Genomic DNA, 21,378 nt, shown 5'->3' on the forward strand with positions numbered 1-21,378 from the left:
AATGCTGTCCCTAATTAGCCTGTGCATATGGGACAGAACTTTAAGCACATGTATTAAGCCCTGTTTTCCCAGAATTAGGCTCATATGGCTCCTGAGGCTGTTTGCCTGTTACATATTATCTGTGGTCTGCAGTTTGGCTTCTTGGCCTGTTACATCTTATCTGTGGTCTGCAGTTTGGCTTCTTGGCCTGTTACATCTTATCTGTGGTCTGCAGTTTGGCTTCTTGGCCTGTTACATCTTATCTGTGGTCTGCAGTTTGGCTTCTAGGCCTGTTACATCTTATCTGTGGTCTGCAGTTTGACTTCTTGGCCTGTTACATCTTATCTGTGGTCTGCAGTTTGGCTTCTTGGCCTGTTACATCTTATCTGTGGTCTGCAGTTTGGCTTCTAGGCCTGTTACATCTTATCTGTGGTCTGCAGTTTGGCTTCTAGGCCTGTTACATCTTATCTGTGGTCTGCAGTTTGGCTTCTAGGCCTGTTACATCTTATCTGTGGTCTGCAGTTTGGCTTCTTGGCCTGTTACATCTTATCTGTGGTCTGCAGTTTGGCTTCTTGGCCTGTAACATCTTATCTGTGGTCTGCAGTTTGGCTTCTTGGCCTGTTACATCTTATCTGTGGTCTGCAGTTTGGCTTCTTGGCCTGTTACATCTTATCTGTGGTCTGCAGTTTGGCTTCTTGGCCTGTTACATCTTATCTGTGGTCTGCAGTTTGGCTTCTTGGCCTGTTACATCTTATCTGTGGTCTGCAGTTTGGCTTCTAGGCCTGTTACATCTACTTTAGGATCGTCTTTCTTCAAAATGTGTATTATGCAATTATTTTTTGCTTTCGTGAATGTTTAAAAGATCAGCCATTGTTAAGGTTATTGTATACAATCGTAAAATGAAATTGAATGTGTAATAAATGCTGCTGCTTTTGATGATTATAAAATATATTTCAGATGAAATTATCTTGCCGCCATCACTATCCAAGGCCAAAGGAGGGAAAAAAGAAAAGACAGAAAAACGTGTGAGGAAGAAGCCGTCAAATAAAATACGAGACATGGACATTGGCATGTCAGTGACAGACGCTGATGATGCAGATGATGAAAGCAAAACTAATATGAGCATAGATGTCACGGAGGATAACGCCAGCACAATTGATCATTCTTCCCTGCCGTATGTTAATGTTTATGTACTTATAGCTAGACAATTACAAGAAATTTTGAGCTTCTATACTTGCCGCATCTGAATTTAGTTTAAACAAATTTGATTATCCTTTATTTTCTGTGCTATCATTTGTACAACTTATTAATAAATTGTTCGCAGATCAATGTAACCCAGACCTATTTAAAAATGGTTTATTGTCCTCTACCGGTGAAACCGGAGGGGACTTATGGTTTGCGCTCTGTCCGTTAGTCAGTCTGTCAGTCCGTCACACTTTTTTGGATCCTGCGATAACTTTAAAAGTTGTTTACATTTTTTTATGAAACTTAAATTATGGATAGATGGCAATATGGGGATAATGAACGTCATTTCATTTTTATGCTCCCCCAAAATTTATTTTGGGGGGAGCATATAGTCGCCGCTTTGTCTGTCCGTCCGTGTGTCTGTGCGTCTGTGTGTCTGTCCATGCACAATTTTTGTCCGGGCTATTTCTCAGCAACTAATGACCCGAATTCAATGAAACTTTATGGGAAGCTTCACTACCAAGAGGAGATGTGCATATTATCAGCGGGTTCAGGTCGGATGATTTTTCACAGAGTTATGGCCCTTTGAAATATTCCATTAACTGTACATATAGTGCAATTCTTGTCCGGGCTATTTCTCAGCAACTAATGACCGGAATTCAATGAAACTTTATGGGAAGCTTCACTACCAAGAGGAGATGTGCATATTATCAGCGGGTTCTGGTTGGATGATTTTTCACAGAGTTATGGCCCTTTGAAATTTTCCATTAACTGTTCATATAGTGCAATTCATGTCCGGGCTATTTCTCAGCAATTAATGACCGTAATTCAATGAAACTTTATGGGAAGCTTCACTACCAAGAGGAGATGTGCATATTATCAGCGGGTTCTGGTCGGATGATTTTTCAAAGATTTATGGCCCTTTGAAATTTTCTATTTACTGTACATATAGTGCAATTTTTGTCGGGGCTATTTCTCAGCAACTAATGATCGGAATTCAATGAAACTTCATGGGAAGCTTCACTCCCAAGAGGAGATGTGCATATCATCAGCGGGTTCTGGTCGGATGATTTTTCAAAGAGTTATGGCCCTTTGAAATTTTCTATAAAAAAATTCTTGTCCCCCCAACTTCTGTGCCCTCAAGACTTTTCCTTTTATCTGAATATATAGCAGTGCTTTCTACAGGATTTTTGTCAGGCGCTCCAGGACTGATAGGGGTGGTACACCCCTCCCGACGTTGATTTTTTTTTTTATTTGTCAATTCACGTTCTGTGGTGCGTTATAACTCAAAGAAAACAGCGTCAAAAGACGTCATTTGGTGCGCTATGACTCTTCAAGAAAATCCCCCAGTCATTTTAAAATATATATAATTTTTTATATTGTTTAATTGTTTTAAAACTTTCCTGCACAGATAGTAAAATTCCGACTTGAACGATACCCCAATACATCCGTTTCAAGCCGACTCTATTACTGTATACTTCCTACTTTTCAAGTTTCTATTTATTACCAGATAATCCAGTTTATTCCGTTTTTATAGATCACTTTCTGGTAAATATATTTACGATAAAAGCTCTCAATTATTTCTTTAACTCAAACCTTGCCATTTTTCTATAGAATCAAATAAATTTTAAGTGACTATTTATAGATTTGATGAAATATTGCCTCTGAACATGCGTCAATACCCTGACCTGTTGTCTGCTTGTTAAAACGCTCAATACACGCACGCTTTTCTATACAAATGACGCGACGTTGTACATGCTGCATAATTTTCGCGCTCTTTTTAATTGAGAAAAAGATTCGACACAAAATAAATTTGCACTGCTAATTTGAAGCAAAAATATTTAATCTTGCGGTAACATTTACATTCGGAAGTGTGTTTCGGATTAAAAACGCGTTAACATCGACTTACGGGAATGGGTTTCGTATTACAAATTTAATTATTCCCATTTGAGATTTCAACAAATATTAACTGTTGCATTATGAATTTAACGATAATTTGTTAAAACACTTTACGAGTCGAATAATTGTTTTGACGGAATTATGCATGAAATTCACGTTGTCCACGAGGATTACGGCCAGTTGCCATCATCAGTCTTCTAGCCATCGATTATCAGACGAAACATTTACAGGTGTGCGTAATTAATTCAACGAAAATTTGTTAAAGCGCATTACGTGTCGAATAAATGTCAGAAAAACGAGGTGAATCAGTTCTATAAATGGACATGATGAAATATACATGTACTGGAATTAAATTGTTATCGCATAATTGTAACCGGGAGTCATTTACACAACTTGCTCGCTATAAGTAATTAATTGTTTACCACTTGCAATTAATTTTGTATTATTTATGAGTCATAGGTAACACTTGTTTACAGTAAAAAGGTGTTATTATGATGCCCGAAACCGTCTTTAATGTACTGTACTGTACTAATTACCGGTTTTATATTACGTATATTACGTAAATGGTACAACTTCTTGCTAATCAAGCTGCGATAAACTCTTACTTCATGCCCAAAGTCAATCAAAAATTATGGTCGATAGTTAACCCCGCCCTCATAAGCATTCGTGTAACCGATTGGACGATGAACATCACAGTTTGACGACTGGAAAGTTACCAGATACATCCTTGTCAGCATTTAAATGACTGTGTAATGTGGCTAGAATAATCGATACGCGCGTCATGCTATTCTCTTATCAGTGGATTATCCATTACCCCATGTGGTGTTTATGGCGATTACTTGTGAAAGTAGGTACCGAGTGCTCTTTTAAAACAGGGAATATTGATACACTGATAGAGAAACCTTGTTTTTTTGACAATCTCCACTTTCTTTTACTGAAAAATACACTTATCGGAAATGTCAAGCGCCCCGGGGACTCTTGATTTCGAAATTTAAGTGCCCCGGCGAGGGATCGTTAAATGGCCTGTGGAAGGCCCTGTATAGTGCAATATTGTGACCAAAAAAACCTTTGGGGAGCATCACCCGTCTCTGAAGGTTTCTTGTTTTCCTACGTCAAGAATTCTGGTTGCTATGGCAACAAATATAAAAAAAAAAAAAATAAAAAATTCAGAAAATGGAGTTTCACCGGTAGGGGACCATATTGCTTGGCAATCTCTTGTTTTATAACACTCTTGTTTCACAGAACATGTTCTTGTGGGTGGATTTTTAGCTCACCTGAGCACAACGTGCTCATGGTGAGCTTTTGTGATCGCCTTTTGTCTGTCGTCTGTCATGCGTCGTCCGTCGTCAACATTTGCCTTGTGAACACTCCAGAGGCCACATTTATTGTCTGATCTTCATGAAACTTGGTCAGAACATTTGTCTCATTGATACCTCGACTGAGTTCGAAACTGGGTCATGATTGGTCAAAAACTAGGTCAAAAAAAAAAGAAAAACCTTGTGAACACTGTAGAAGTCACATTTGATGCCCAATCTTCATGTAACTTTGTCAAAATGTTTGTCTAAATGATATGTTGGTTGAGTTCAAAAATGGTTCCGGTGCATTGAAAAACATGGCCGCCAGGGGGCGGGGCAGTATTCTTAATATGGCTATATAGAAACCTTGTGAACACTCTAGAAGTCACAATTTTTACCCAATCATTATGAAACTTGGTCAAAACATTAGTTTCATTGATATCTCAGATGAGTTCGAAAATGGACCAGATCGGTGAAAAAGCATGGCCACCAGGGGGCAGGGCAGTTTTCTCTATATGTATATAGTAAAAATATGTGAACACTCTAGAAGTCACATTTTTGGTCCAATCTAAATGAAATTTGGTCAGAACATGTGTTTTCTGGATATGACGGTCATGTTCGAAAATGGTTCGGATCGGTAAAAAAACATGGCTGCCAGGGGGTGGTCATTTTCCTTATATTTATATAGTAAAAAAAGCTTGTGAACACTCTAGAAGTCACATTTTTTGCCTAATCATCATTTTTTTTTCTCTAAACATCGATTTAATAGATATCTCGGACTAGTTCAAAAATGGTCATGATGGGTGGAAAAACATGGCCGCCAGGGGGTGGGGCAGTTTTCTCAATATGTATATAGTGAAAACATGTGAACAGTCTAGAAGACACATTTTTTGCCCAATATTTATGAAATTTGGTCAGAACATTTGTTTCTTGGATACAACAGTTGAGTTCGAAAATGGTTTGGATAGGTAAAAAAAACATAGCCGCCAGGGGGGGGGGGTCTTTTTCCCTATATTTATATAGTAAAAAAGCTTGTGAACACTCTAGTTTCCTGATTTTCTGGCAGTTTTGTCTGAGCTTTCCTCTTCCTTCCTGCTGGTTTACCTCTTCCAGACATTTTGTGATGCTTTTGTTATATAACTAAGAAATATCTCTGCATATTAATGTAGATTTTTTAATTTAGATTTGTTCTGTAGGTTTAATCCTTGGATTCCAATGCCAGAAAGGAAGTGATCTCAGAACTTTATATAATTTTTAGAATGGGCAGTAACTCTTACTCAGGAATTTGAGAGATTTCTTTATTCATCAACATACTAGTATGCTCAAGATACTCTGCCTTGAAAGGTCCACATTTCTGCTAAAATAAACTGGGTTTTATTGTTTAACACAATAACCCACATTATCAAAGATTTGTGATTTAAAACGGACTGATTGATTTTTTAATTGGAAATATAATTGCATGGTGAGTCTGAAAATAGTAAATTATTGTTTATAAACAAGGCTCTCAGGGTTTTTTATGCTTCCCCAAAAAATTTTGGGGGGGGAGCATATTGTCGCCGCTTAGTCTGTCCGTGCGTGTGTGTGTGCCTGTGTGTGTGCGTACGTCCATGCACAATTTTTGTCCGGGCTATTTCTCAGCAACTAATGACCGGAATTCAATGAAACATTATTGGAAGCTTCACTACCAAGAGGAGATGTGCATATTATCAGCCGGTTCTGGTCGGATGATTTTTCACAGAGTTATGGCCCTTGGAAATTTTCCATTAACTGTACATATAGTGCAATTGTTGTCCGGGCTATTTCTCGGCAACTAATGACTGGAATTCAATGAAACTTTATGGGAAGCTTCACTACCAAGTGGAGATGTGCATATTATCAGCCGGTTCTCGTCGGAAGATTTTTCAGAGTTATGGCCCTTTGAAATTTTCCATTAACTGTACATATAGTGCAATTCTTCTCCCGGCTATTTCTCAGCAACTAATGACTGGAATTCAAAGAAACTTTATGGGAAGCTTCACTACCAAGAGGAGATGTGAATATTATCAGCCGGTTCTCGTCGGATGATTTTTCACAGAGTTATGGCCCTTTGAAATTTTTAAATTGCTAAACCATCCATCGTATTATTATGCCCCCTTCGAAGAAGAGGGGGTATATTGTTTTGCACATGATGGTCGGTCGGCCTGTCGGTCGGTCCGTCCACCAGATGGTTTCCAGATGATAACTCAAGAACGCTTAGGCCTAGGATCATAAAACTTCATAGGTACATTGATCATGACTGGCAAATGACCCCTATTGATTTTCAGGTCACTAGGTCAAAGGTCAAGGTCACAGTGACTCGAAATAGTAAAATGGTTTCTGGATGATAACTCAAGAATTCTCAGGCCTAGGATCATAATAAAACTTCATAGGTACATTGATTATGACTGGCAGATGACCCCTATTGATTTTCAGGTCACTAGGTCAAAGGTCAAGGTCACAGTGACTCGAAACTGTAAAATGGTTTCCGGATGGTAACTCAAGAATGCTTACGCCTATGATCATGAAACTTCATAGGAACATTGATCATGACTGGCAGATGTCCCCTATTTATTTTCAGGTCACTAGGTCAAAGGTCAAGGCCACAGAGACTCTAAACAGTTAAATGGTTTCAGGATGATGACTCAAGAATGCTTACACATAGGATCATGAAACTTCATTGGTACATTGATAATGACGGGCAGATGACCCCTATAGATTTTCAGGTAACTAGGTCAAAGGTCAAGGTCACAGTTACTTGAAATAGTAAAATGGTTTCCGGATGATAACTCAAGAATGCTTACGCCTAGGATCATGAAACTTCATAGGTACATTGATCATGACTGGCAGATGATCCCTATTGATTTTCAGGTCACTAGGTCAAGGTCACAGTGACTCAAAACAGTTAAATGGTTTCCTTATGATAACTCAAGAATAATTAGGCCTAGGATCATGAAACTTCATAGGTACATTGATCATGTCTGGCAGATGACCCCTATTGATTTTCATGTCACTAGGTCAAAGGTCAAGGTAACAGTAACAAAAAACGTATTCATACAATGGCTGCCACTACAACTGACAGCCCATATGGGGGGCATGCATGTTTTACAAACAGCCCTTGTTTTGTCCAAAGTAATGCCCCTCAAGACTTTTCCTTTTATCTTAATATATAGTGAAATATTTTTTCGGGGAGCATATAGTCGCCGCTTCGTCTGTCCGTGCGTGTGTGTGCGTGTGTGTGTGCGTCCGTCCATGCACAATTTTTGTCCGGGCTATTTCTCAGCAACTTATGACCGGAATTCAATGAAACTTTATGGGAAGCTTCACTACCAAGAGGAGATGTGCATATTATCAGCCGGTTTTGATCAGATGATTTTTCACAGAGTTATGGCCCTTTGAAATTTTCCATTAACTGTACATATAGTGCAATTCTTGTCCGGGCTATTTCTCAGTAATTAAAGACTGGAATTCAATGAAACTTTATGGGAAGCTTCACTACCAAGAGGAGATGTGAATATTATCAGCCAGTTCTCGTTGGATGATTTTTCACAGAGTTATGGCCCTTTGAAATTTTTAAGTTGCTAAACTTATTTTGTCCAAAGTTATGCCCCTCAAGATGTTTCCTTTTATCTGAATATATAGTGCAATATTGTGCAAAAAAAAACTTTGGGGAGCATCACCCGTCTCCGATGGTTTCTTGTTTTGTATGTCTACAGTTGTTTATAGTAAAACACTGTGAATACTTTTAGTCACTTTTTAGTTCAATCTGAATGACACTTGCTGTGTGCAAGTGTTGTTATCATATCTTGATTTAGTTTACTCAATTAATAATTTTTTTATTTTTTAATAATACCATCTTCAAACATGGTGACAATCTTTATGAGCATAATTTTTTTTGCTCATGGTGAACTTTTGTAGTCACCTTTTGTCAATTGTCTGTCTACTGTTGTGCGTCATGAATATTTGCCTTGTTAACACTGCAGCGGCCACATTTATTGTCGGATCTTCATGAAACTTGGTCAGAAAATATGTCCCAATGATATCTTGGATGAGTTCAAATATGGTTCAGGTCTGTTGGAAAACATGGCCGCCAGGAGGCCATTTGTTGTTCATTCTTCATGAAACTTGGTTAGAACATTTGTTCCATTGATATCTTGGGCTGCAAAAAACAGGTCTTTTCTTTTTATCTCTGGTGAGCGACTTTGGGCCTTCAGGCCCTCTTGTTACATAAAAAAGTTGTGTACGGTAATTTAATAAGTAAACAAGTTACTTTAATAGAAAACTTAAAACCTTTTAGGAAACAGCTGTTGATCAATATTAAGGAAAACATTAAGCTGGTTTACAAAAGTATTAATGCACTAATTTTAAACTTAAACAATATATTTTACATATCATGTAATAAAAAAAGCCCATCATATTTATGCAAAGTTCTAGATGTTTAAAATGCCTGTGATTGCAAGTAGTGTATTATTATATAATTGAGCCTTGCTCTGGGGAAAGAGGGCTTCATGAATGTGTGTATAGTGACCTCCCAGATTATTCTGTGCAATCTGCACAGGCTCATCTAGGACAATACTTTCCTCTTTTATGGAATTTTTTAAGAAAAAGATGTTTCAGAAAAATCAGTCGAGAGGGACTGCACAGGCTGATCAAGGACACCACTAAATACACGGTTTAAGCCCAGTTATCCTGAAATGCTGCTCATATGATTATTTCAATCTGACTGGTTTTCAATTGCTCCCTGCTGTAACTGCAGGGCACCGGAAGATTTGATACAGGACGTGGTGAGATGTTCCAGCTTCTTTGTCCTCATCAAGAACATCATCCTGAACACCCCAGAAAAGAGAATCTCGACTGTTAAGGTATGACTGGTGGTCTGTAATTTCCACTGTTAAGGTATGACTGGTGGTCTGTAATCTCCACTGTTAAGGTATGATTGGTGGTCTGTAATCTCCACTGTTAAGGTATGACTGGTGGTCTGTAATCTCCACTGTTAAGGTATGACTGGTGGTCTGTAATCTCCACTGTTAAGGTATGACTGGTGGTCTGTAATCTCCACTGTTAAGGTATGACTGGTGGTCTGTAATCTCCACTGTTAAGGTATGACTGGTGGTCTGTAATCTCCACTGTTAAGGTATGACTGGTGGTCTGTAATCGCCACTGTTAAGGTATGACTGGTGGTCTGTAATCTCCACTGTTAAGGTATAACTGGTGGTCTGTAATCTCCACTATTAAGGTATGACTGGTGGTCTGTAATCTCCACTGTTAAGGTATGACTGGTGGTCTGTAATCTCCACTGTTAAGGTATGACTGGTGGTCTGTAATCTCCACTGTTAAGGTATGACTGGTGGTCTGTAATGTCCACTGTTAAGGTATGACTGGTGGTCTTTAATCTCCACTGTTAAGGTATGACTGGTGGTCTGTAATGTCCACTGTTAAGATATGACTGGTGGTCTGTAATCTCCTCTGTTAAGGTATGACTGGTGGTCTGTAATGTCCACTGTTAAGATATGACTGGTGGTCTGTAATGTCCACTGTTAAGGTATGACTGGTGGTCTGTATTTCAATAATTAAAGGGGCCTTTTCACGTTTTGGATAATTGTCAAAATTGAAAAAAATTGTTTCAGACTCGCACATTTTCGTTTTAGTTATGATATTTGTGAGGAAACAGTAATACTGAACATTCACCATGCTCTCAAATATCCATTATATGCATTTTTTGACGATTTAAAAACCTGAAAATTATAGAGCGTTGCACCGCGAAACGAATTAATAATTTGGAGAGTTCTGTTGTTGTCGTTATGTTTTGTGAAACTACGAGGATGGCTTATATGAAGTATAAAATACATCTATCATTGTAAACGGAAGGAAGGCCGAGTGGATAAATAAGCAGACTTTTTACTCCAGGACTCCAGGGGTCAGTGGTTTGAGTCCTGCTGTGGGTTACCTTTTTTTCTTTAATTTTTTTTTTATTCTTGATTTTTTACTGGAGCTTTTAAGATCGAATGTTAACATTTATCGATATAAAGCATTTAGAGGCAAACTTCAAAACATGCCATAATCTGTGAAAAGGCCCCTTTAAGATAAAAAACGAACGAGTTTTGACTTACAGAACACTGTTTAAATCAATAAATAATAATGTGGTTATTTTGTAGCAGTAAATGATTCCTATGGCCTGCTTAGGGTGGGTGGGGGTGGATTGTGGCACCAGTAAGTTGACCCAAAGAGACTATAAACGGGGGATGTAACATGTCTGCTGAATTGCCTAGGGTGTCCTGGTCTCTATGATCTACAGTCTGGCCAAAGTCTTTCACTCCTGGACCTAGAATGTGCTTCTTTGATCTTTCAGGACTGGGTTATACACTGAAAGCCTTTTTATACGCCCGTATAAAATACGGGACGTATTATGTGAAACCCCTTGGCGGGCGGGCGGGCGGCGGGCGGAAGGCATCACTTTGTCCGGACTCTAATTCAAATTGTATTCATCCGATCTTCACCAAACTTGGTCAGCAGTTGCATCTAGTTGATATCTAGGCCAAGTTCGAATATGGGTCATGCCGGGTCAAAAACTAGGTCATAGGGTCAATAAGTGCATTTTCAAAGGGGCCACTTTGTCCGGACTCTATTTCAAATTGTATTCATCCGATCTTCACCAAACTTGGTCAGCAGTTGCATCTAGTTGATATATAGGCCAAGTTCGAATATGGGTCATGCCGGGTCAAAAACTAGGTCATAGGGTCAATTAGTGCATTTTCAACGGCGCCACTTTGTCCGAACTCTAATTCAAATTGTATTCATCCGATCTTCACCAAACTTGGTCAGTAGTTGCATCTAGTTGATATCTAGGTCAAGTCCGAATATGGGTCATGCTGGGTCAAAAACTAGGTCAAAGGGTCAATTAGTGCATTTTACTTTGTCCGGACTCTAATTCAAATTGTATAAATCTTATCTTCACCAAACTTGGTCAGTAGTTGCATCTAGTTGATATCTAGGCCAAGTTCGAATATGGGTCATGCCAGGTAAAAAACTAGGTCATAGGGTCAATTAGTCCATTTTCAACAGCGCCACTTTGTCCGGACTCTTATTCAAATTGTATTCATCCGATCTTTACCAAACTTGGTCAGTAGTTGCATCTAGTTGATATCTAGGTCAAGTTCGAATATGGGTCATGTCGGGTCAAGAACTAGGTCATAGGGTCAATTAGTGCATTTTCAACGGCGCCACTTTGTCCGGACTCTAATTCAAATTGTATTCATCCGAAACTTTTAAACAACTTTTTACGCCCGTATAAAATACGGGACGTATTATGTGAAACCCCTTGGCGGGCGGGCGGGGCGGCGGGCGGGTGGCGGGCGGCGGGCGGAAGGCATCACTTTGTCCGGACTCTAATTCAAATTGTATTCATCCGATCTTCACCAAACTTGGTCAGCAGTTGCATCTAGTTGATATCTAGGCCAAGTTCGAATATGGGTCATGCCGGGTCAAAAACTAGGTCATAGGGTCAATAAGTGCATTTTCAAAGGGGCCACTTTGTCCGGACTCTATTTCAAATTGTATTCATCCGATCTTCACCAAACTTGGTCAGCAGTTGCATCTAGTTGATATATAGGCCAAGTTCGAATATGGGTCATGCCGGGTCAAAAACTAGGTCATAGGGTCAATTAGTGCATTTTCAACGGCGCCACTTTGTCCGGACTCTAATTCAAATTGTATTCATCCGATCTTCACCAAACTTGGTCAGTAGTTGCATCTAGTTGATATCTAGGTCAAGTCCGAATATGGGTCATGCTGGGTCAAAAACTAGGTCAAAGGGTCAATTAGTGCATTTTACTTTGTCCGGACTCTAATTCAAATTGTATAAATCTTATCTTCACCAAACTTGGTCAGTAGTTGCATCTAGTTGATATCTAGGCCAAGTTCGAATATGGGTCATGCCAGGTAAAAAACTAGGTCATAGGGTCAATTAGTCCATTTTCAACAGCGCCACTTTGTCCGGACTCTTATTCAAATTGTATTCATCCGATCTTTACCAAACTTGGTCAGTAGTTGCATCTAGTTGATATCTAGGTCAAGTTCGAATATGGGTCATGTCGGGTCAAGAACTAGGTCATAGGGTCAATTAGTGCATTTTCAACGGCGCCACTTTGTCCGGACTCTAATTCAAATTGTATTCATCCGAAACTTTTAAACAACTTTTTATCCTGCGTCAAAGTGGTATGGGGGTATAAGTCACATTCAGTGACAAAGCTCTAGTTGCTTTTGCAAAATGACGTGTTTCGTGTTACATCAACACTGCTTCCTACAAAGGTTTTATACTTATATCGATATTAGCTGTGAGCAATCTCGACTCGCCCACATCATCTGACCTCTTTTTGTTCTTGATATTGACCGCCTTTTGTACTTTGACTTATTCAAATGGGCCCATGAATCAATACTGAAGAAAAGTCTTTCACTAAGGGTATATTAATTGAGCGCAGCATTCTGTTAAATATTTAACGCCCAGTCCTTAAGAAAATATAAAGACTTGAAAAAGGGCCCATATCTTGAAAAGTTGAATGATCTGCTAAAAAATAAATCATTTTTTATAGGCCCGTTTTAAAAAACGGGACGTATTATAGTTTCACCCTTGGCAGGCGGGTGGCAGGCGGGCGGCGTCCACAGCAGTGTCCGCTCTCTAATTCAAATAGTTTTCATCCGATCTTCACCAAACTTGGTCAGAAGTTGTGTCTAGACAATATCTAGGTCAAGTTCGAATATGGTTCATGCCGGGTCAAAAACTAGGTCACGGGGTCACTTAGTGCATTTCAAGGATTAAGCATGATGTCCGCTCTCTAATTGAAGTAGTTTTCACCCGATCTTCACCATATTTGGTCAGAAATTGTGTCTAGATGATATGTAGGTCAAGTTCAAATATGGGTCATGCTGTGTCAAAAACTAGGTCACAAGGTTACTTAGTGCATTTCAAGCATTTAGCATAGTGTCCGCTCTCTAATTTAAGTAGTTTTCATCTGATATTCACCTAATTTGGTCAGAAGTTGTGTCTAGATGATATGTAGGTCAAGTTTGAATATGGGTCATGCCGGGTAAAAAACGAGGTCTAGAGGTCACAAAGTGCATTTCAAGCCTTTAGCATGGTGTTCGCTCTCTAATTGAAGTAGTTTTCATCTGATCTTCACCAAATTTAGTCAGATGTTGCATCTAAATGATATCTAGGTCAAGTTCAAATATGGGTCATGCCGGGTCAATAACTAGGTCTTGAGGTCACTTAGTGCATTTCAAGCATTGAGCATGGTGTCCAAAACCTTCGAACGGGCGTATCTTGTGACAGTTTGGCACTCTTGTTATGCATTCTTCTATCCCCCACCTTTACTGCTATAATATGAGCTATGGTATATATATTTAACTGTTTGCTTATGAAAGCAGTTGGTGAATTTATACAATGCATGTTTATTGCCGAAGGCAGAGGTTATGTCCCTGGTGTTGTCCATTCATCAGTGTCAGTCAGTCCGCCTTTCGCAATCTTTTCAGGTCTATATCTCAGGAACTAAACAAGATATAAACATGAAACTTCATGGATGTATCGGTATCAATGAGGAGAAGTGTCATGAACAAGAAGGATTACCCTACACTTTCTTTAATAAGAGTAATTGCCCTTTGTTTTTTTGTATGATGTAATATTTAATGGCTATAACTCTGATACTATGCAAGATTTTAACATGAAACTTCACAGGTTTATAGATATTAATGAAAAGAAGAACCATGCATGGAAACAATTACCCTACACTTAATAATGTTTTTTGTTATGGAGTATACTATATATCAAGGGATGTGCATCCATCAATAAACATTGTATTTTGTGGGGATTATCAATTAAACGAATGTGTGTGTTTGTTTAAAAATGGCATAATCTGTTTTAAGACGATGTTAGACATATACAGGATCATTCCAGCAAAATATATAACAAAGTGCGATCGCTGATTGGTCAATAAACGATAACTTAGCCAATTAAAACACTTTAAAATGTTGTATTACACATGTGTAATATAAGAAAATATGTAATGGCTGTATTACATAGGAAACAGGGTTTAGCATGTGATAAAATAACTTATTGACATGACTTTCAGTTAGAATCTCGTATACGCTGCTGGATGGACTCCCCGGATGTTGATGACAACGTGTGGCTTGCGCAGCGAGAGGATTGGCTGGACCAAGTCCCTCTTTCCCTCAAGTTCCTCGCCGGAGAATCTCTAGGTGTGGTGTGTTTGTTTACTAGCGATTGTGACAAACAGACAATGCCTTAAAAGATTAAAAATAAGATTCAAAAGTAAAAATATACAAGGAGCCCTCAAGATTTTTGCAGGAGAAACTTTTGATGGGTTTTGCTTGTTGACAAGATATTGCGACACTCAGGTATGCTTGTATACAAATATTTTTTTCTGCAACCTGACGCCTTTTTATTTTATACTTTCCGGTGGTTTATAGAGAAATATCAGTGAATTAAAACTGATAATTTCACTGTTTCAAACAATGAAAATTATCAGTGAAAATTATCGATAATTTTCACTGTTTATGTTAAATGACGTCATTTTTTGGACGAAATGACGTCATTTTCCCAACGTAATTCTTTAGTTAAACTCGTTAACAATGTATATAAACTGTGAAATAAAGCATAAAATAAAAAGAAAATTTGTTGGGTTCGGTGGATTATCGATTTTAATTCACTCGTGATCATATAAAATGTATATTTTCACTCGTGGCTGCGCCACTCGTGAAAATATTATTTTCTATGATCACTCGTGAATTAAAATCGATAATCCACCGAATCCAACAAATATCCTCTATATAACAGTAATAATAAGCTTTCTTTTTTGCAGGCTTAAACCTTGACCAGTTAGTGCCTGCTTAGTACAGCCTTGAACATTAACAAATTTATGTCATTTTATGCTTGTGCTTAAAGTGTTGTCATAGATAAGCCTGTGCAGTCTGCACAGGCTTATCAAGGACAACACTTTCCGCCTAGATTAGAATTCGTTTTAGAACACACATTCTTGAAACAAAAAAAATCCATAAATCAGGAAGTGTCATACCTGATTAACCTGTGTGGCATTCGCAGGCTCATCTGGAACAACATTTTACACCCAAGCCTTCTGTTTACAGGCGTGAACATGGACCAGTTTGTGCCCTACTTGGACTACAAGGAGAGGACGCAGCAATGGCAGTGGATTGGAATGGGGCGTGACTCTGATGAGGCCCTGGACAGGCTGTGTGCCTACTGGCTCAAACACAAGGATGACGTGGGAGAAGTCATTGTTGACGGCCAGGAGTCACCTCCAGCTCTTAAACTGTATGTTTATGTCTCATCGAACACTCTTGTTTATAAATGAGACATGCTTTGAGAATAGGGAGTTTAATGCATGTGTGTAATGTGTCGTTCCTGATTAGCCAGTGCAGTTCACAAGTGAACAGTTTTTCTTTTCATTCATAGGAAGTCTCTTCTTAGCATCCAGTCTCATCAGAAATTTGGTCCCCTATAAGCCTATGCTGACTCCTCAGGCTATTCAGTGACAACACTTTAAGCACATGTATCAAACACCTTTTTCACAGAGTGAGGCTCATATGTATTTTTCTTGGTGGCGTGTAAATTTGATTGTTTAAATATTATAGCAGGTGTTTTTTTCTAATTGATAGCCAAGACATGCCAAATATTGAATATTCCGAAATCACAATAAATAAATATGTAGTCATTATAATGTTGTAATACAGCTGAACTAACATCAAGAATGCCATAACAACTTTAATATCCCTAGTTTGACTTAAAGGAACTTGAGCCTTTCTGAAGGTTGCAGAGTAAACATAATATTATAATTTGCTCTTTACCCAGTAATTGCAAAGCTAGTATATTCCTCAGCCATTGTCTCTTGGCAATGTAACATGGACCTTTCACTTGACATGATCACAAGACAATCTTACATTATATTTTCACATGATATGAACACATATATGGTCACATGGCACTGACACAGGAAATAGTTTCATGACAATCCAACATGATACGGTCACATGGTTTGATCACATGGCAATGTCATATGATATGGTCACATCATATGGTCACATGCCAATGTCACATGGTATGGTAAAATGATATGGTCACATTGTATGGCCACATGGTATTGTCATATTACAATGTCAAATGGTATGGTCATATGGCAATGTCACATGATATGGTCACATGATAATGTCACATGGTGTAGTCACATGATATGGTCATATGATTTGGTCGCATGGTATGGTCACATAGTCTGGTCACATGTAAATGTCACATGATAAAGTCAAATGATTTGGTCACATGATATGGTCACATGCTATGGTCACATGTATATTGCCCATGATACGGTCATATGACAATGTCACATGTTATGGTTGCAAGGTATGGTCACATGACAACAGCACATGACATGGTCACATGATGAGGTCACATGATATGGTCAAATAATTAGATCAAATGGAAATTTTTATGATATGGTCATATCACAATGTAACATGATATGGTCACATGGCAATGTCACATGATATGGTCACATGGCAATGTCACATGATATGGTCACATGGCAATGTCACATGATATGGTCACATAGCAAATGCAACATGGTTTGGTAACTTGTTATAGTAACATGATATAATCACATGGTTGGTCAAATGATATGGTCTCATATTATGGTTACATGGACATGTCACATGGCGATGTCACATGGTATGATCTCATGATATGGTCACATGGTACGGTCTCATTTCAGAAAGACAAGTGTTAGGTCACATGGTATGGTCACATGGTATGGTCTCTTTTCAGGAAGCCGAGTCATGTAGTGCAGGCTGCCACAGATGAAGAGAAGACTGACTTCCAAAAGCAGGTGACACTTCTTTTCCAGTTCATGTCTCCATTATCACCCTTATGCACACAAATAAGCCTTGTTCTGGGACTATAGCAGTGTAATGCATGTGCATAAAGTGTCGCCCCAGCTAATCAGGAAGACACTTTCTGCCTAAACTGGATTTTTGTTAGCTCACCTAAGCACAAGATGCTCATAGTCTGCTTTTGTGATCGCCCTCGGTCGTCTGTTGTGTGTCATCAACATGTGCCTGGATTAAACTCTAAAGACCACATTTATGGTCCGATCTTCATGAAACTAGTCTCAAATCTTTGACAAGTTCAAAAATGGTTCCAGTTGGTTGAAAAACATGGCCACCAGGGGGCGGGACATTTTTCCTTGTATGGCTATATTAAAACCTTTTTAATATCATAAATACGTTACCTGTTATCTCTAGCTTACCCCTTTCCAAGGGAGTTATTTCATCCGGAAAATATTCAAGCGCTGGGAATCGTCCACCTCTATAAGAATCCAAATCAGGTTAAACAATGTACAATCCAACCTAACAGGAAATCAAGAACTACAACTCATCTTTCCTTTCCGGATAAAACCATGTGCACGCCTATTTTAGGCTCAGGACTAATGTGTTCTTTTCACTGTGTTTTTGTCGGAGTTTAAAAGGATAAAGTTTATTTATCTTTTATTTGTATCATTCGGTTTATATTTCTATACTTTTTGTTGCAGTAATTGTCATATTTCTGCTTTTGCTGGGTTTCTTTGTTTACATCGTCGCTCATGTACATGACGTCATGAGCACGTGAACCACGAGGAATTCGTGCCTATTCCCCAATAAGTAATTGAGGTCAATTGGACAGCGTTCTTTGTGTTTACATTTTGTGGTTTAACTTTTTATTTGAATTTATAATCATTAATTTGTCTTTTGTAGGTTCTTTCTGTTTCTTTTATTTCAGAATGAACTTACAGGATAGAGGTTCTTGTGGTCATATCAAAGCAAGGTGGGATTCCCACGATACTTGCTTGGCATGTACCGGTTGCACATTTAATAACAAATGTGCGGTTTGCGATTTGTGGGCTTACGACGTATGGACAAAAGCAGGTTGCCGGAGGACGTCGATCAGCCGCAAACGCAATGAACCTCCATCCGACGTTGATTACCCGGTGACTCCACTGGTCAAGGATGACCAGCGGTTTTGTCAGTCACTGGGTACCGGGCAAGATGGTGTTGTTGTCAGTCGATCGTCATCAGATCTTATGACTCACACCATGCATACCGGCGACATTGATCATGGAACGACTGGATCAATGTCAGACCACATGGCAGCCGCCATTCTACGGTCTTTGTCCGGTGACATAACCGGTCATAATATGACCGGCCGGTCAACGGTCCGGTCACCGGTCATGTCACCGGTCCGGTCCGGTCATGTCACCGGTCCGGTCCGGTCATTGATCACTGGTCCGGTCACCGGTCCGGTCCGGTCAACAGTCATCAGTTAGGCCTGCCACCGATTACACCAATCGCCGGTCAAGAAGAACTCGGTCTTCATCATCGGCGTATTCTTCTACATCCGTTTCGTCGTCGAATACATCGTCTTCATCAAGGAGTGGACATCGGACACGCTCTTCTTTGTCGAGCAGTTATCATCGTCGCGGCGCTCATAAGCGATCACGTCGTCACTCACGGAGACGGTATTCCAAAAAAATCTCGATCTCATCGCAGCCGATCCACATCTCGACAGCGCAGCCGATCCAGATCTCGACATTGCAGGAAACGAGGACGTCGGCAACGTTCACGTAGACAGCATCGGACTTACCATTCGTATAGTCGTTCACCATCGTATTCCGTTATGGAATCGCATGTTTCCATGCCAAATGTGTCGGTTCCAACGTTGACTGCCACACGTATTGCATCTTCAGGAGCTCATCTCACTACTACGGCGTCAGTGTCAACACCACGGGTATCATCTACCGTATCTAGTCGTGTACCCCCTACAGCTACCCCGTCGAATCCTGATACACTATGGATACAGAATTCGGCGGGACATTTTGTACCGGTCAATGCTGATAATTTACCATCTTCCGGTTTACATGATCAGTTTACTGACGTCGGGGATGATCATTCGCTGTTACCAGACAATTACAATCCGGTACAAGATATTCTCACTTCTGTTCCTGCTGATTCTATACAAACCGCTGGTGTTGTAGAGAGTGAGGCTGATTCAGATGCAGAATCTAATGTTGAGACGGATCAATATTTAGCTCCGATTGGTCAGATCTATGAACTGATGTTTCGTACTCTTGGTGAAGATTACTGTCCAAGACCTGCTGAACTGTCTTCAAATGCGACGATTTCTGTGACAGAACAACTTTTTCGTACATTTGATCCCAACAGGGTTATTAAGTCGACGGCTCGTCCTGACCCGCGACTTCCCATTGGTTCTACTGTTCTATCTGTTCTTCAATCATTGGAATCAGCTAATAAGACTATTCCAAAACGAGGAGAAACATGGAAAATTCCTAAGGAACTAGCTGATCCAAAACACCAGGAAGGTAGTAAAAGTTTCAAACCTCCTGTACCACATGCAACATCTGGGTTGGATTTTTCAAAACTTCCGGTTCCAGATCCGGACATTAGCAAGCTATCTCTTGTAATGCCAAGTGGTTCCAATTCAGTTTCTGTTCCGTTTTCAATGTTGGAAACTTGGGAAATGAGGGAACGTAGATCATTAGGTTTGACTAACCAAATTGACTTTATGCTAGCGACAATTTTACAAATGGTGTGTGATTGGTCGGAATCTGTTCCGGAGGAACTCCGTGATTTGTTAATTCATCTCTCACGGACCACACTGGCCTTATCTCACACTTCTGCTTCTTCAATGTCCGAGATGCTAAGGATTCGTAGAGATCTTATCCTTACTTCTTTACCTAAAGATTTCCTGTTGGAACCTGGTATGAACTCGCTCAGAAAAGCTCCTCTCACATCAGGGTTCCTTTTTGGTGGAAGGATACAAGAAGCAATCACAGCTGACAAGGATGACCAACTTCATGCTTCTTTAGCTAGAAACAACTCTGGACAACGCCAAGGGGTCTTTAAGCATCCTGCTTCTAGCCACCAGCAGTTCCAGCATTCAAGACGGCTAAGAGAAATAACCTTTTCTCTAAAAAGCCTTCTTTTAATCCACGGTCAGGTCCTAATAGGCAGTCTTCCTATAACAGACCTTCTTTGTCACACAAGTCTTCTAATAAAGATTCTGGGAAAAAGGGCAAACCCAAGCCGGGACAGAGGAATTTCAAACCTTCTACCGGCAGGGGCGCACCTCCTGCTTATCAGCCCTAGGTCCCTTCCCTTTCTACCGCCACAACCTCCGATGCCGGAAATACCAGTCGGGGCCAGACTTTTCCATTTCTCAAATCGATGGCTTCAAATTACTTCAGACGCATGGGTTCATTCTCTTGTGACAAAAGGCCTGACTTTTCAATTCGAAAAAAGGCCTCCACTTTCTCGCAGCCCTATAGAGCTGGTATCTCGGCATCCACATATTCCAGAGTCCATTCTCGGGCTCTTGGAAAAACAGGCGGTAGAAAGGGTTCAAGATCCTTATTCTCCAGGATTTTACAGTCGTCTTTTTCTTGTTCAAAAGAAAAATGGTTCCTGGAGACCAGATATAGATTTAAAAGTGTTCAACATGTATCTCCTCAAACCAACTTTCAAAATGGAGACTCCTTCTTTCATACGGGAATCCATCAAACCCCTGCACTGGGGGGTCTTTGGATCTGGAAGATGCTTACTTCCATGTTCCTATACATCCCAACTACCGGAAGTACTTGTGATTCGCCTTTCAAGGCCAAGTCTACCAGTTCCGGTCTATGCCTATCGGGTTGGCGACAGCCCCACGAGTTTTTACCAAACTAATGTCGGCAGTCGGATCACACCTCAGAGTTCACGGGATTATTCTTCTTCAGTATTTCGACGACTGGCTCTTACACCAGCTCGATCGTCAATTGCTTCTGTACAACCTAGAATTCTCTTGGAAGGAACTCCTCTTGTTAGGGCTCCTTCTCAATGTAGACAAATCAGACCTCATTCCTTCACAGGACTTTACGTTTGTGGGAATGAATTT

The 21,378-nt window shown here is 39.8% G+C and overlaps 1 protein-coding gene across 2 annotated transcripts in view; it reads left to right on the plus strand.

The window, feature by feature from the left end:
* The window catches only part of LOC127879146 (nuclear factor related to kappa-B-binding protein-like), an 82,431-nt gene that overhangs the window by 34,068 nt on the left and 26,985 nt on the right, over nt 1-21,378 (plus strand). For both annotated transcript variants that reach the window (XM_052425815.1, XM_052425814.1), the window contains exons 12-16: nt 937-1,153; nt 9,130-9,235; nt 14,498-14,624; nt 15,531-15,717; nt 17,221-17,281. In XM_052425815.1, the coding sequence (XP_052281775.1) occupies nt 937-1,153; nt 9,130-9,235; nt 14,498-14,624; nt 15,531-15,717; nt 17,221-17,281 (698 nt within the window). The remainder of the gene's footprint in view (nt 1-936; nt 1,154-9,129; nt 9,236-14,497; nt 14,625-15,530; nt 15,718-17,220; nt 17,282-21,378) is intronic.

Source organism: Dreissena polymorpha, chromosome 4 (assembly GCF_020536995.1).
Source record: "Dreissena polymorpha isolate Duluth1 chromosome 4, UMN_Dpol_1.0, whole genome shotgun sequence".
Lineage (NCBI taxonomy): Eukaryota > Metazoa > Mollusca > Bivalvia > Myida > Dreissenidae > Dreissena > Dreissena polymorpha.